This window comes from Antennarius striatus, chromosome 16 (assembly GCF_040054535.1).
Source record: "Antennarius striatus isolate MH-2024 chromosome 16, ASM4005453v1, whole genome shotgun sequence".
Classification (NCBI taxonomy): Eukaryota; Metazoa; Chordata; class Actinopteri; order Lophiiformes; family Antennariidae; genus Antennarius; species Antennarius striatus.
This window is the reverse complement of record NC_090791.1, coordinates 13,948,978-13,962,393: the sequence shown is the minus strand read 5'-3', so window position 1 is coordinate 13,962,393 and position 13,416 is coordinate 13,948,978. Positions and strand designations below refer to the sequence as shown.

The 13,416-nt window shown below is 40.4% G+C and overlaps 2 protein-coding genes across 2 annotated transcripts; one reads left to right on the top strand and one right to left on the bottom strand.

The window, feature by feature from the left end:
* The first annotated feature begins 1,300 nt into the window (after positions 1-1,300).
* Positions 1,301-5,387, top strand: ccdc137 (coiled-coil domain containing 137). The gene is made up of 6 exons (XM_068337230.1): positions 1,301-1,470; positions 1,669-1,802; positions 2,213-2,426; positions 2,522-2,604; positions 3,425-3,504; positions 3,590-5,387. The coding sequence occupies exons 1-6, from the start codon at positions 1,400-1,402 to the stop codon at positions 3,785-3,787; spliced, it is 780 nt and encodes a 259-aa protein (XP_068193331.1). The 5' UTR covers positions 1,301-1,399; the 3' UTR covers positions 3,788-5,387.
* A 672-nt stretch (positions 5,388-6,059) lies between these two features.
* Positions 6,060-9,945, bottom strand: LOC137610061 (G-protein coupled receptor family C group 5 member C-like). The gene is made up of 4 exons (XM_068337487.1): positions 9,772-9,945; positions 7,509-8,512; positions 6,866-6,969; positions 6,060-6,778 (listed from the first exon to the last, which is right to left on the bottom strand). Exons 2-4 carry the CDS (start codon positions 8,479-8,481, stop codon positions 6,683-6,685), a joined length of 1,173 nt encoding a protein of 390 aa, XP_068193588.1. The 5' UTR covers positions 8,482-8,512; positions 9,772-9,945; the 3' UTR covers positions 6,060-6,682.
* Between the last annotated feature and the right edge of the window lie 3,471 nt (positions 9,946-13,416).

Below are 13,416 nucleotides of genomic sequence, written 5' to 3'. Positions count from 1 at the left end.
CTACGTGAAATTTTCATTCGGGATTGGTTGACGGGGCGGTACTGGACAGATATCCTCAGAAACCAGAACAGATGCGTGGAGAAAAACATGTTAAACATAACTAAACAGACGTGTGTCACGATGTCCATCTGGAGTCTTCAGCATTCCAGAAATGTTCAGTGTAGAGGGATTTTCTCAAAATCTCCTTTGCAACATTTCAAAGCTACTTATTTGCTAGCGTGAAAAATGACAGCATTTTCCTTTCATCACCAGTCATTCACACTGAAGTGCAATATGTTTCCCTGGTAATACCCCTGACACAAATAGATACAACACATAAAAACATAATGCTCAGTTCATTCATCTTCTGACTTAATACAGCATCTGTCCATTCCATTCACACAAACACAAAGGAATGAGTGTACAGAAAATCATTTCTTGTAGTGTATATTCTCACTGACTCACAGATACCAGCACTAACAAAAAAAAACACAGTCAAGATCAGAAGATGTGTTGCATGGCAACATGCTGGTGTTTGTAATGTAATCATTTGATCTCACACACATGCTGAAAACCATGGATTTCTTAAGTCCTAGAAACATGAATATAACACTGTAAACATGTGAATGAGTGCAGGGCTGTATCTAATCGCATTCACATTTTTATCAAGTTAAAAATGCACAAAAATGTACTGAAATGTCAATCACCATCATCATTGATTTTTTTATGGACTGAAAGGATCTGCTGATAATATCTTGGTGTGAGATACCACAGGACTCCACAGGTCTCGTGGAATCCAAGCTTCCACGGATTAGGGCTGTTTTTAGCAGAAAAACGGGGACCTAGTCAATATTAGCCAAGCGGTGACAATGTTATGGCTGATCACTCTGTAATAGAACGGAATGGAACAGAAGAGAATAAATCATGTATACCAGTCAAGTTTCCTGTGATCGTTTAGGCAGGTCAACACCGCCACCTCCTGGTGGTAGACAGAAGTACGAGCAGTTGCATTATTTCGGTAGCACGGAATCAAAGCTCGTCTACTGTACAGATGTACCACTCTCTATTTAAACACTTGTAATACTGTACTGTACCTATAGAGAAATGTGGGATCATTGTCGCGTTGAATTTACATTAAGTTAAGCTACTTTTTGGAAACCAATGGGGATGATATCTTTAGGCCATTGGAAACAATACATGCTTATATTATTTAGGAAACACTATAAGCATTTCCGGAGATTATGATTTGCGAGTCCCTCAGGAAGCATAACGCTATCCGAGAAAAAATAACAGAGTGAAGCGTCTTCGCCAAGAACTACATGAGGTTAAAGTTCGTAGGTTAAAGGCTGTCCATGCTGCTCCGCATGGGTTTCTACTTCGTCAAGAAAGGCTATCATGCAATTTAATAAACTGCAGTAACATGGGGAAGAATAAGCAGAACAAAACTAACGAGTCCGGAAAACAAGCAGACGGTACCGGAAAACATCCAAGGTAACAGAAGGAAGCTAACTGTCTGTTAGCCACACCGGCTAACTGTCATTTTAGTCATCACAACTAAATTCAACGACACTCTCCGCTTGTATCGTAATATTAAGTGTGGACATATTACACCTGACTTTCAAAAGCCATTTTTTTAAACTGTATTCATCTTTTCTTTACATGCTAACTGGCTGTAACGTGTGTCTTCAGTGGTAAGAATCACAAACGCAATGCTAAAGCCAAGCCGGACCATCTGCAGGACATCCCTTACCGGCTCCGAGAGATCATGAAGAGCAAGGAGAGAATGACAACGGGGTCCGCGAAGGCCAAAAAGCCTCGACCTGGTGAGACGTTCATGTATTCTTGTTTTTTTAGGATATGCACATAAACATCTGTTTTAAAACGCACAGCTCATAATGACTATCTTTAATTACTCGTGCATAAACATGCAGGACAAGTTTAATGTTGAACCAAATGTATGCATGGTTTTGTTGTTGTTGTTGTACTTTTGTAATGTCTTTCTTGAATAGTCTTACATGGAAAAACAGAATTTTTAAGGACAGTGTCAGAAGTCTAAACCCAACAAATGCCAAGCGAATCCTTCCATGTTAAAGTAACCCACCCCAGTTAAAAGACGCAAAGACTGGAGAGAAACACATCATCAGCATGCATGATGGCCCTGAATTATTCCTTTGCTTTTAACGTTCCTTGATGACTGTCTTTGTTTATAAAGAATTTGATTTTGGCTCTTCAGCCATCTCCCCCAAGGATGCCTGTGAAGGAGACATACCTGCACTTCATTTCAAGAGAGGGAAGAAGGAGAGTGTGAAATCGTACGTGCAGCGTATGGAGAGAGAGACAAAGCACATCCTCTTCCTCACCAAGAACCAAGTAGACCGGAAGCCTGAGCTGGATGAAGACAAGCAGGAGAGGCCTGCAAATCATGGCAAGTCTGGAAGGAAGAAAGAGTGAGTACGAGGTTGTTGTTTTTTGTTTTTTGAACTGATGTGTTTGTGCTGATATTGGCGGGATGACATATGTCCAATTACTTGTCTTGCTCTAGGTATGATAAAGTCAGATTGCAGAGGCTACACAAGAAAAAGCGGGACCGTCAGGAAGAAAAGATGGAAAAAGAAATGTTTTTAGGTAATGATGCAGTTCAAAGATATTTAAAAGTCATCAACATCTTGGTGCCGCCATTGGGTTTGGTATTGATTGTTTCCTTCAGTTATACCCACTGTGTTATATTCATCACGTTTATCAAAAAAATAAGTTGTCTGGCACTATTTTGAAAGTGCTAGGTAGCAATGTTTCTTCTCAACAAGACGGTCCTTGGTTTGAATCTACCTGAGGACTTTTTGTGTGTGGTTTGTATGTTCTCCTCTGGCTGCCTCCCACCACCAAAAAAATGCAACCTAGGTGAATTGGTCACTCCAAATTGTCTGTAGGTGTCTTTCTGTATGGCTCTGTGATAAACTGGCGACTTGTCCAGGGTGTACTCCACCCTTAGTCTGCTGGGATAGGCTGCAGTGTAAATCCAAGATTCAGACAAGCAGCTGAAGGCAAGGCGATTGCAATTGTCTCATGTTCAAGACAATGAAAAAGGAAAGGAGGACCTCCTTTCAGTGATTTGAGACCTGAAATCTTTACTAATAAGCAGAAGTCAGTGTGTCTACTCACAGTGAGTGGCAGCATGCATCTGTACCATGAAAAAAAAAAAATTCAAACAAGCCTATAATAATTATAACCAGAATATCTATTGTCTTCATTACCTTAATTTTGGCAAATTATGGCAACACCTGCATCTGACACCTGTTTTGGTGTCAGATGCAGGCTGATGTGACACAACCTAAGCTCATAAAATGATCCTTGTGTCAAGTTCTAACCTTCTTCTCCTGCTACTGAAGGAGCAAAGACTTCTATTTATCAGATTCTATACTGATGTGATGGTTTTATTGTGTTCCAGATAACGTTCCCTTCGGTGAAGTCGCTATGGCCCCACCATCTTTGAGCGCCAAGCCAAAGAAAGTGCAGCTCAAACCTCAGGTAACTTTCTGTCCTGTTGTCACCTGGCGTGTCCCTGATCTTGATGTCTGACTGAGAAGTTTATCATGTTTTCATCATCCAAAAGGAATCCAAGAAGCTGCTTCTCCACTCTCTCCTTGGCCATGCCGTGAACGCGACAAACAAGCCCTCCATGGCCCGACAGAGGATCATGGAGGAGGAGAGGGAGCGGGCGGTGCAGGCCTACCGGCATCTCAAAAAACAGAAACAGCAGCAGCAGGAGGCCAGGAAGGCCACTGTGGAAAAACTGAAGAACCCTCAGTGACACTTTCAGTCAGCAGATAGATGATCGGAACCATCAGCTGTATTTTTATCATGTAAATGAACTGATAAACAGTAGCTGAGGGCAAGAGTGATCACTAAGATCGAAACCCATCCCAAGTGCCTCCTGTTTATTCTCTGTTGTGACTGAGTTGGACTGTCATTTGTATTTACACTGTTTTTAATATTTAAATCTTTCTGTGATGCTATTTGTGATATGGTATAGATTGAGTAACGATTATATATGCATTAGCTATGCTGTCCTTTAACACACTTTAATACAGCGATACTAACTGAATGGAAATGGGCAGAATTAATTAAAATCTTGCTGTTTGATTAGCATGGATATTGCCATGAAAAAAGCTGAGGTTCAAAGAGCGTCCCTGAGCTTGGAAAGGACTTGTCATGAAATAATCAACAGTCATTTATTTTTTTCAGTGGTGATTAGAGAAGTCAATCATTAACTTTTGGCCTCATAAGAGGAGTAAAGCAAACACTTTGTTTCTCCTAATCCTGAATTTAATCCTAACCCACATGAACTAGACGTTTGATTAAATATTGACTACCAGAACAAACTGCATAACATCTAAAATGATTCATGTTTGAGCTTAACATTTGAAAACATCTATCTAAAACCAAAAACTGAAGTAATCCTCCGAACAACATTACCAGATCCCTGTCGATTTCTCTCTGGATCCATTATTATTCGTTGGTTCACCTTTTTTCATCATGTTTGTCCATTGAGGGTTGTCACAGTGACAAGGAAATGCATGAAGTGGGGACAGCTGCCTGTGATTGAGAGGCTTGACTCTCGACCTGATCTCGATCACCACTGGTCGTGCACCCGTCCGTGTCCATGTGCACACAACAGGTAGTCAGAATGGAGTGTTTACAGCTGCTGCCTGTCAGGATAAGATGCTGTTTTTTCAAATAAGATACTGCTTTTAATCAAGAATGAATGTCCAATACGTGTTAAGTAAAAACCATGGCTGTGAAATTCTTCACTTTTTCTGCAGAGCCTGTGCAGTTTCACCTTTGGTTAAACATATAGCTAAATTACAGCTAGTGAAACTAGCACAAAGAGGCAAAAGAAAAAACAGCTTTGCATCAGATGTCTGAATGTTTCTATTATTTAGATCCACAGAATGGACCACACTACATATCTACATGTTGTTTGCATCTCTTTGCATCTGCACAAGGGTTTTTGTACTGTGTTAAGTATTTGAAAGTGAAATCTCAACATTTGCACACACACTATCAGTTCAGTTGGTGAGCAATTTCCTCCTTGGATCCACGACTCAAGACTGCTGATTATGCAGGACGCGAGAGTAATTTAGAGAACGCCAAGTCAGCCTGCTGCTAGGCAGCCAGGACTCACTCTAGCACAGTGTTCACCTTGAGTGTGTGTGTGTGTGTGTTTGTGTGCAGACATTAAATGATTGTTCCCCTTTCATGCAGAGAAAAGGATGAACTCAAGTCAGAACAATTATCCATGCTAATTACTTTGAAGCAATTTTTTAACCTTATCCAAAGCTGTTAAACCTGGATAACTGAGAACCTACACAGACATTGTTTTTTATCTTCATAATGATGTTTGGAAAAAACATCAAAACTATGTAACACCAGGAGCAATTTAATACATTTTAAAAAAGATTCTACCAGTGTGCGGTTCGTTTCTCCATCCACCTTCTTGTAAACAAGATTATTTTGTCTTCAGTTGCTTATCCACGAATCATGTGTCTGCTAAATGACACATGATACGTTTGTCAGTTCATCAATTACTGTTTGTCAGTTCATCATTTATTCCAGCTGGCTATAATTGAGACGCAGGGTACACCCCGGACGTGTCGCCAGTGTACCATGGAACGAGTAATTCTCCAACGTTTAAGTCAAAATAAGTACAATAGAGTCTGAGAAAAGAGCGTCACATGGATTGATGATAAGTTCGTAATAGTGTAGTATAACATTCCCAGATTGCTCCTCAGTCCCTCCTAAAAGCATTATTAAAATAATTTATCTGTGTTCCAGTGGAAATTCACAGAATGGGAGTCAGTCCCTGCACATCATCCTTGTTTAACTGTTAAGAATCCTTCCTCAAACCTGATCATTGTTCATGCATTAAGTCACATCTGTAAAATAAAATCCAACCAATGACAACGCAGGTTTACACATTATAGATTTAATACATTAGAATCAATGGTTTTCTACAAAGACTTACTTTCTATGATTCTGAAATGCTATAAAATCAAAAAAAATTTTTAAAAAAACAGGCTAAATCACAACACAATTTGTGCCCAAAGAAATAAGTAGATTAAGATAAAACATTGGTGAGTGGAGAAAAAACTTTTAACATGAATGGAAATGTGTAATAGTTACATTATTAGCTTTAACCTCTCTATACATCATATAAATCTACTATTACTTGGGTACCACTTTCGAAAAACAGATAAATCACTCCAATTTATGATAAAAGGAGCACCATTTTTGGTCTCTCTCCTGAAAGGTATAAAATAAAGGCTTCAGTCTTTATTACTTTATTACTCTTAAGAGTAATGATGCAGCTCTTAAGAATAATGATGCAGACTTTTTCTTTTAGCTGAAATGAAGAAGTCAAGGAAAATGATTTGCCATAAAACAAAGATTGGAATCATTGGAGGTGTAGAGATAACACTTTTGTGTTATCATTTTGGTGTTGTATGCATGTGCAGCCGCCTTCACAAGCTCCCCATATTGTCAATGTCCAAATAATTTTTATCATAATGATGATGTTCAGCCCTTATGTACATACGTATAACAGACAAGCGGATGCTGCTACGAGCTCTGAGGGAAGAATAAACTGCTAGAGGAGCTATGCATTTTGTCATGACTGTAAGAACAGCAATCATGTAGGTGGCTGTCCTTAAGGCAAGGACTCATGAGAACGAGGCAAGGAGCTGCTACTCCCTGGAACCAAAGATGGCAACCTGGCTCGAGGGATCATCTTGTCTTGGTCCTTCTGTATAAAAGCAGAGAGAAATGGTTACTGTACAGATGCAACAGTGGAGGAAACATCCTGTCTGTCAGTTAACGTGCACATGCCCACCTTGGTAAAACCTTTGGCAATCAGGGCTATTTCAGTGGGCTGGTAAACACAACTTCGTATCTGACCGTTAAAGGCACCATACGGAGAAACTGGCTTTGTGGGTGCTGGTGAAGAACAACACAAGTTCCACGTTAAAACAGCTATGAGAATAAAATAAAAAAACAATCTGAAGACATCTGCTATTGTTTAAAAAGGACTCAAGCCTCCATGGCAACCAACCTACAAGCCAAACTGACCTGCTCAGTGAATCAATGTTTGCTGCGTCTCAATATAAATCAGACATCACTCGAGCTAGCCTGTAAAAATTTAGAAACACCTGATTTTAAACATTTTTAACTCTGACAGCCACACAGTTTCCTTTGTTTCCTCTTTCTACTTAGTTCAGACACTCCCCACTGAGTCAGATGTGCCATTATCATGAAAATAAATGCTGTTTACAAGTGTGTACAGTTTCAGTCATAGGCTTGGATATGCCTTAAAATTCACTGCAATGGGAAATTGTGATTTTGTAGGGAGATTTTTGTGACTGGTGTTCCTTCCTCCTTTGACACAGAATGGTTGATGTTCATTAACAACAGGGATGAAGTTGATATTTACATTCATTCACAGTTAACAATTCAGAGTCAAAGACATCAAGCTCTACCTGTCGGCGGCTCATCCATGGAGAAAGCTTTGTTCTCCATGTACACATTTTGGAGAGGTCCCTCTGGGTGCTTGAGGATGTTGTCATACACTAGGCTCGTGGCAGGATAAACATGATCTCCATCCTGTAGCTGCTCTTGGTCTGGGTCCTCTTGGGTCACCAAGCAAATCTCTGGGATGGCGTAGAGCAAGAGGAACACCCATGCATTTAACACCAAGGCAACAGCCAAAGTAGGGTCATCCCAAGTGGGATTTCCAGCCTCTCTGTTCCCGTACATGTACATGACAATCCATACAACCCAGATAGCCATGGTGGAGAGACCTGTGGACCAGATGAAAGCTCCGTCTCTGCGCCACTGCTTGTTTTTGTGTGTCAGCAAAGGAACGGGCACCAGCACCACAGCGAGCAGCAGAACCATCACATAGATTAGAGACATCACAAAGTCCTGGTTAGCGATGCTGCAGGACGGGTTGGAGGCCACACCACCCATGGTTGGACTCCTGACAACAGTGATAATCAGCCACTCCGTGTTGATGATCACCTCCACCAGCCAGAGACCCACGGCTCCCAAGCACAACATCCAGCTCTTGGGGCCCGGACCTTGTCGCTGCAGCACGATGAGCCACAAACCATGCATCACTAGGCAGGACAGACATCCCGAGAACAGCACCCCAAAGAGGAACCTCCGTGCAGCACAGCTGGTGGGATACCGGTCCACAATGAAAGCAAAACTGAGTCCAAAGAGTCCAAGACTACAGACTAAAACACCTGCCTGAATTGCCACCATAGCTTTTCTCTTCTTGTCTGTTACACATGACAATGAGGCCATGAGGATGATGAAGAGAATGGAGGAAGTCACAACACCGGCAGCAGCAATGGCCTCTACCACAATCCCCCACACTGCAGTGAGGTCACACAGCTTGTAATATATGGAGTTAATACCGGCACCACATCCTCTTGGAGCACTGGCCATGGTGTCACTGCAGATTTCTTTTTTTCCAAAGCTGCAACAAAAACATGTGTGCAAATATTAAAGGAGCAAACAAACATTTGCATCCTTGTATGACATAACATCATGTCAAGACAAACAGGTGACTTTGCTTGAATCTGAAAGCAAAAAACGTCAGTGGAGTCTTTCTAGGAACCTATTGTCAACTGAGTTATATTGTGTGACACTAAAATACTTAAGTTGAAAGTTTAAATACAGTCTCTGAAGAAGTAAGTAGCTACAACATGAATCTGTGATGCAATCTAATTAATTCTTCAGAGTTAGAAATTTCATGTAATACAATGTTACTTATGAGTGGCTAACGGTTGATTTAATTATAGTTCAAATTTGCAGTACAGACAGTATTTTTCCCAACAGCCTAATGATGTGGTTACAGTGTGGTTGTCAAAATCTACTCAAAGTCTTTAAGTATGTACTGTACTGTTGCCTCAACAGCAATGCAAGAAATGACATAAATCCAGCTACAGTGGGACATGAGGTCGCTGAGGGAGCATGAGAAAATTGATCACTGGCTGCTGAAGACATTTAGCTGTTGTTGATAATCCAGTGATCGGTGATGTGATCCACATCACATCACTGATGGTGACCTCAGGTGGATCAAATTGGAAGCAAAAGCTACCAGAAATGACACAATGCTTCAGTTAAACTATGAATAACTCCGACGAAGGACATGTGTACAAACATGTATAGTGTGACAGTATACCATAATAAATATATACTGAAAGTATGTTTATTTATTTTTAAATGAGAATATCTTTTTAGAAAATACTGTAAATTAATTTGTAACAGCTGGTTTCAGGTAAGAAATAGAAATTAACATCAAATAGCAATAAATATTAAAGAATGTCGAGTGTGGTAGTGGAAACAAAGGTTGTCAAATGTCTATTGATGGTTCAGTTATTACAATATATGGTTTAATTCTTATCCATGATGCATTAAAAGTTTATTATATCAGAATAGAACGGAGCCCCAAAACAAAGCAAAACAAAACGAAAAAGAAACAGGCGGACTCAGGGGGAGGATTTTAAAAAAAAACAGAATTTTGGGGGAAGAAAGAAGGAGGAAATCATAAATAAATTAAACGAAAAATATTACCATTTATAATTTACAAAACAGTATAGACATAAGAAGAAACATTTATGCTGACCGGTTGTTTCATGCTGTCAAGAATGGGATCACCTGATAGAATTACTAGGTGTGTCAGTAAGCCGGATCCATCTGCCTGCTAGGATAAAATCGTCCTGGATGTCTTACCTGCTGATGCGCCGCTCCAACAGGTGCAGCTTTAATGGGAACAACCCGCCTCACGAAAACTAATACAATGCCTTGCCGAGGAAAAGTAGTTCCTTTGTTTGATAATCTTTCCGCCTCCTCCAATTTCTGAGCGATCAAATGCACAATCAATCGATCCCTCCTAGTTTGATCAGGTACTCTCTCTTCCTGCCTCTTTTGTAACTGAACCACTTATCCGGTTTGTCCCGTGTAGTTTTTACGCACAGTTATCATTCTGTCTCTGACCACTGCGTCTCTCAACGGCCTCGTTTGCAGCTTTGCATATTCGAAGAGATTAGGTACCTAGTGATTTGTTTCAGGCAGATTACGCTTGAACAAAAGAACCACTCACGTCTCGGACTGGTTTCCAGGGTGTGAGGTTTGACCTGGATGCTGGTCACCAACTCCAGGTTCGGACGCACCGGTGACGGATGATTTCTGGCTGTCACGTATTTAAACCAGTTTTGTCATGTGATGAAAAAAGTTATTGACATCCTAATACTGGATTTACACGCTTTGCCAGTAAAGTTTATTAAAATACTTTATTTAATCAATGCATTTATTTTATAACTACTTTGTACTAAAGTACATCTTATATTTTTTTCTTTTAACAAAGGTCCACAAACGCACACATATTTACAATGAAATGATTAAACTTGACTATAATTCACTTGGCTCATGCTCAGTAATCATTATCATTAACACACACACACACACACACACACACACACACACACACACACACACACACACACACACACACACACACACACACACACACACACACACACACACACACACACACACACACACACACACACACTCGTATGTGAGCGATTTCATCACCTGAGTGATTTCTGTCAGAACACTCTCCATCACCGGGGCTGCGCATCCCAGTGTCCACATCGGAGAGCCACCTGGTGGAAAACATAGTTACAGTGCATGATAGACAGAGTCTGTGTTACATAATCAGATCAGATTGTAGAACAAAATAGATCTTATTATTGATCCGTTGTAGGCCAAGCCACTTAACAGTGGAGCATTGATTGCTACCATTGATTTTAGCCTTTTAAAATGTCTCTGTTGTACAAAATTAAGATCGATTCCTGAATATTCAATTTCAATTTCAATGACATCATATAAAAAATTTGAATTTCAATTGCATTTACAACCCTCTGGAATACTGTGTAAAATGGTTGATTATAACAGGCCAACAAAATCATGCTTTGCTATTACACATTAAGGAGGATTTAAATGTCAGAAAGCCATTACTGAGAGGTTGTTGCAGTGATGGTTTGTGGTGTAGAGCAGACTCAAATCATCAGACAATATAGAGTATTAAAGCAGAACTTTAGTTTAGTTTTTAAAAAAAATATATTTATCTTCATCTATATGTGTGAATGGATTTAGAAGCAAAACATCTGCCATCAGCCCTCTCCTTCAGTTTAATTCTGAAATGTTAGCTATGAAACAGGCTATGGGGTGGCAGGGGCTCAGTCCACTGAGTGTTGGGCTGGAGACCGGAGGGTGATCGATTCAAGACCCACGTGGATGAAAGAAGTTAGACGTGTGAACTGGCAGCGGAGAGGTGCCAGTTCACCTCCTGAGCACTGCCAAGGTGCCCTTGAGCAATTGGTCATTGCTAAGTGCCTGCTGGTTCACCTCTCACCATTTATTTGCATGCCTACGGGCCCTTTGTGTGTGTGTGTGTGTGTGTGTGTGTGTGTGTGTGTGTGTGTGTGTGTGTGTGTGTGTGTGTGTGCGTGCGTGCGCGCGCGAGCGTGCATGTGTGTTTATTTGTGTGTTTCAGGTCTGTACCCATATGTACAGGGAAAAGCCGAAAGGAAAAAAAGAAGAAGATTGGCAATATCAGTATAAGACAGACTGTTTATTTTTTCTGCATTTTATGTGCTTTTTCATTTAGACATTGAAATGATTCAACATTTATGTCAAATATATGTCATGTTCTAACAGCCTCACTAGTGAATGCATCCTCATGGATCTAGCATCAGAGGAAGGTCATCCAGGACACATTTTCCAAGCTAACCCTGGTGACACACATAGCATTCATTCGGTGTGATGAAGCTCCCTGTGGTGCAGCGATCCTTTGATGGATCCCGACCCGAGGGGTGCTCTCACGAACCCAGTTGCGTGTCAATCCAACATTTGCATTGTGATCAGATTCTTCATAGGAGTTGTTCTCCAAGGAGAAAGCATTGTGACCTTAACTGAAGGCATGACCTTTCCAGATACACAGAGGGATTTGGATTTTTGTTTTTGCCGTTGCTTTCATTGATAGGCTGGATAACAGCTGCCTGCTTTGTGTTTCAGTATGTAGCAGCTTGGAGCTGTGAAAGTGTACAACACCTGTTTGACACCAGGAGCCTCGTTCGTGTAGGTGGTTTGCATTCATTAAATTAAATTTATATTTGTATGCAGAAATGCTACCAGAGAAATGGGTATCCTGTTATACTATACTGTCCCATCTATTTTGTTATACGAATGTCTTCATTAGGGTACCTCGGCTTAAGCGCCCTACTCTGAGAACCTGTCAGGTTATTCTTAGCAGCAGCTCAGGTTGGGGTCTCACGGGACGCCTCCTCTCCTGCATTTATATTGCAACCTGGCAGCCTTCAGGGCTTCACCGCTTTCTGACATGATGTTTTTAGTGAACATGGTGGATTTGTATTACAACATGCTAGAATAGATATTGGATTTGGGACTATTGGTTTAGTCAATTACTATGAATAAAAAAAAAAAAATCAGATCCACAGTGAGATCTTTTTAGTGAGGCTTCTTAACAGGGATCTGAATATTGACTTAATCTCTGATCAACAAATCAGTGCTAACTGAGGTATTAATGAATGTTTATTAAATAAACATCTTATAGCATCCCAGTTCAATGCCCAAAAGCATTATCTTTTTTTAGTTTTCAAATCCAACATGATGTTCTAGAATGTGCATTTCTCTCATTTCATGTGCTTGACAGCAGTATCAGCATATCCCAAATATAAAGGGTTAAATTAGACTAAACATGCATAAGGACATTTACAAAAGCTGCATTTAAATATCAGCAATTTGACCACATAAAGTAAAATTGCTGAGAGAGCTCACCTAAAGATAGTGAGCAGATCCATCACCAATGAAATTATCCCCCCATTAGTGAGATTAATATGCCTTTGCAGAAATAATTGCTCACAGCTGTCCAACAAAATGGATAATGAAATTTGAATTCAAAGGCAGTCGGTCAAACTTATTAGAACCTCAATTTTCTCATGGCAGATGGTCTCAGTAGGTACCCACAATAATTAATTGACTAATTATATGGCAGTGATTAGACTGAATTTAGTCAGTTTTTGAGGTTCAGAGATTTACTGCATCTGTGTGCCATTAAAACACAAAACTGTGTTAGTATTGATTGTAAATAGTGCCACACTCCCCTGACTTTTAAACAAAAAAAAAAAGAAACAACAACATTAGCCGAGTCCTCGTTTGGCCTGGTGCCACTGATCAATTCCATGTAACATCCAAAAGGGAGAAAATCAAAATCAAAGCTGTCGCTATAGCAACGCCCCTGCCAGATTCCACCAATCAATGGAGCCTTTCGGGTTGTGAGATGCGCCAGGG

Excerpts from the sequence above, each read along its gene's own strand:
- LOC137610061 (XM_068337487.1), bottom strand. The coding sequence starts at position 8,481 with ATGGCCAGTGCTCCAAGAGGATGTGGTGCCGGTATTAACTCCATATAT. Across the intron at positions 6,970-7,508 it reads CATGGATGAGCCGCCGACAG|CACCCACAAAGCCAGTTTCT; the intron begins GTAGAGCTTGAT and ends GTTCTTCACCAG. Across the intron at positions 6,779-6,865 it reads TTGCCAAAGGTTTTACCAAG|AAGGACCAAGACAAGATGAT; the intron begins GTGGGCATGTGC and ends GCTTTTATACAG.
- ccdc137 (XM_068337230.1), top strand. The coding sequence starts at position 1,400 with ATGGGGAAGAATAAGCAGAACAAAACTAACGAGTCCGGAAAACAAGCA. Across the intron at positions 1,471-1,668 it reads GGTACCGGAAAACATCCAAG|TGGTAAGAATCACAAACGCA; the intron begins GTAACAGAAGGA and ends GTGTGTCTTCAG. Across the intron at positions 2,427-2,521 it reads AAGTCTGGAAGGAAGAAAGA|GTATGATAAAGTCAGATTGC; the intron begins GTGAGTACGAGG and ends GTCTTGCTCTAG.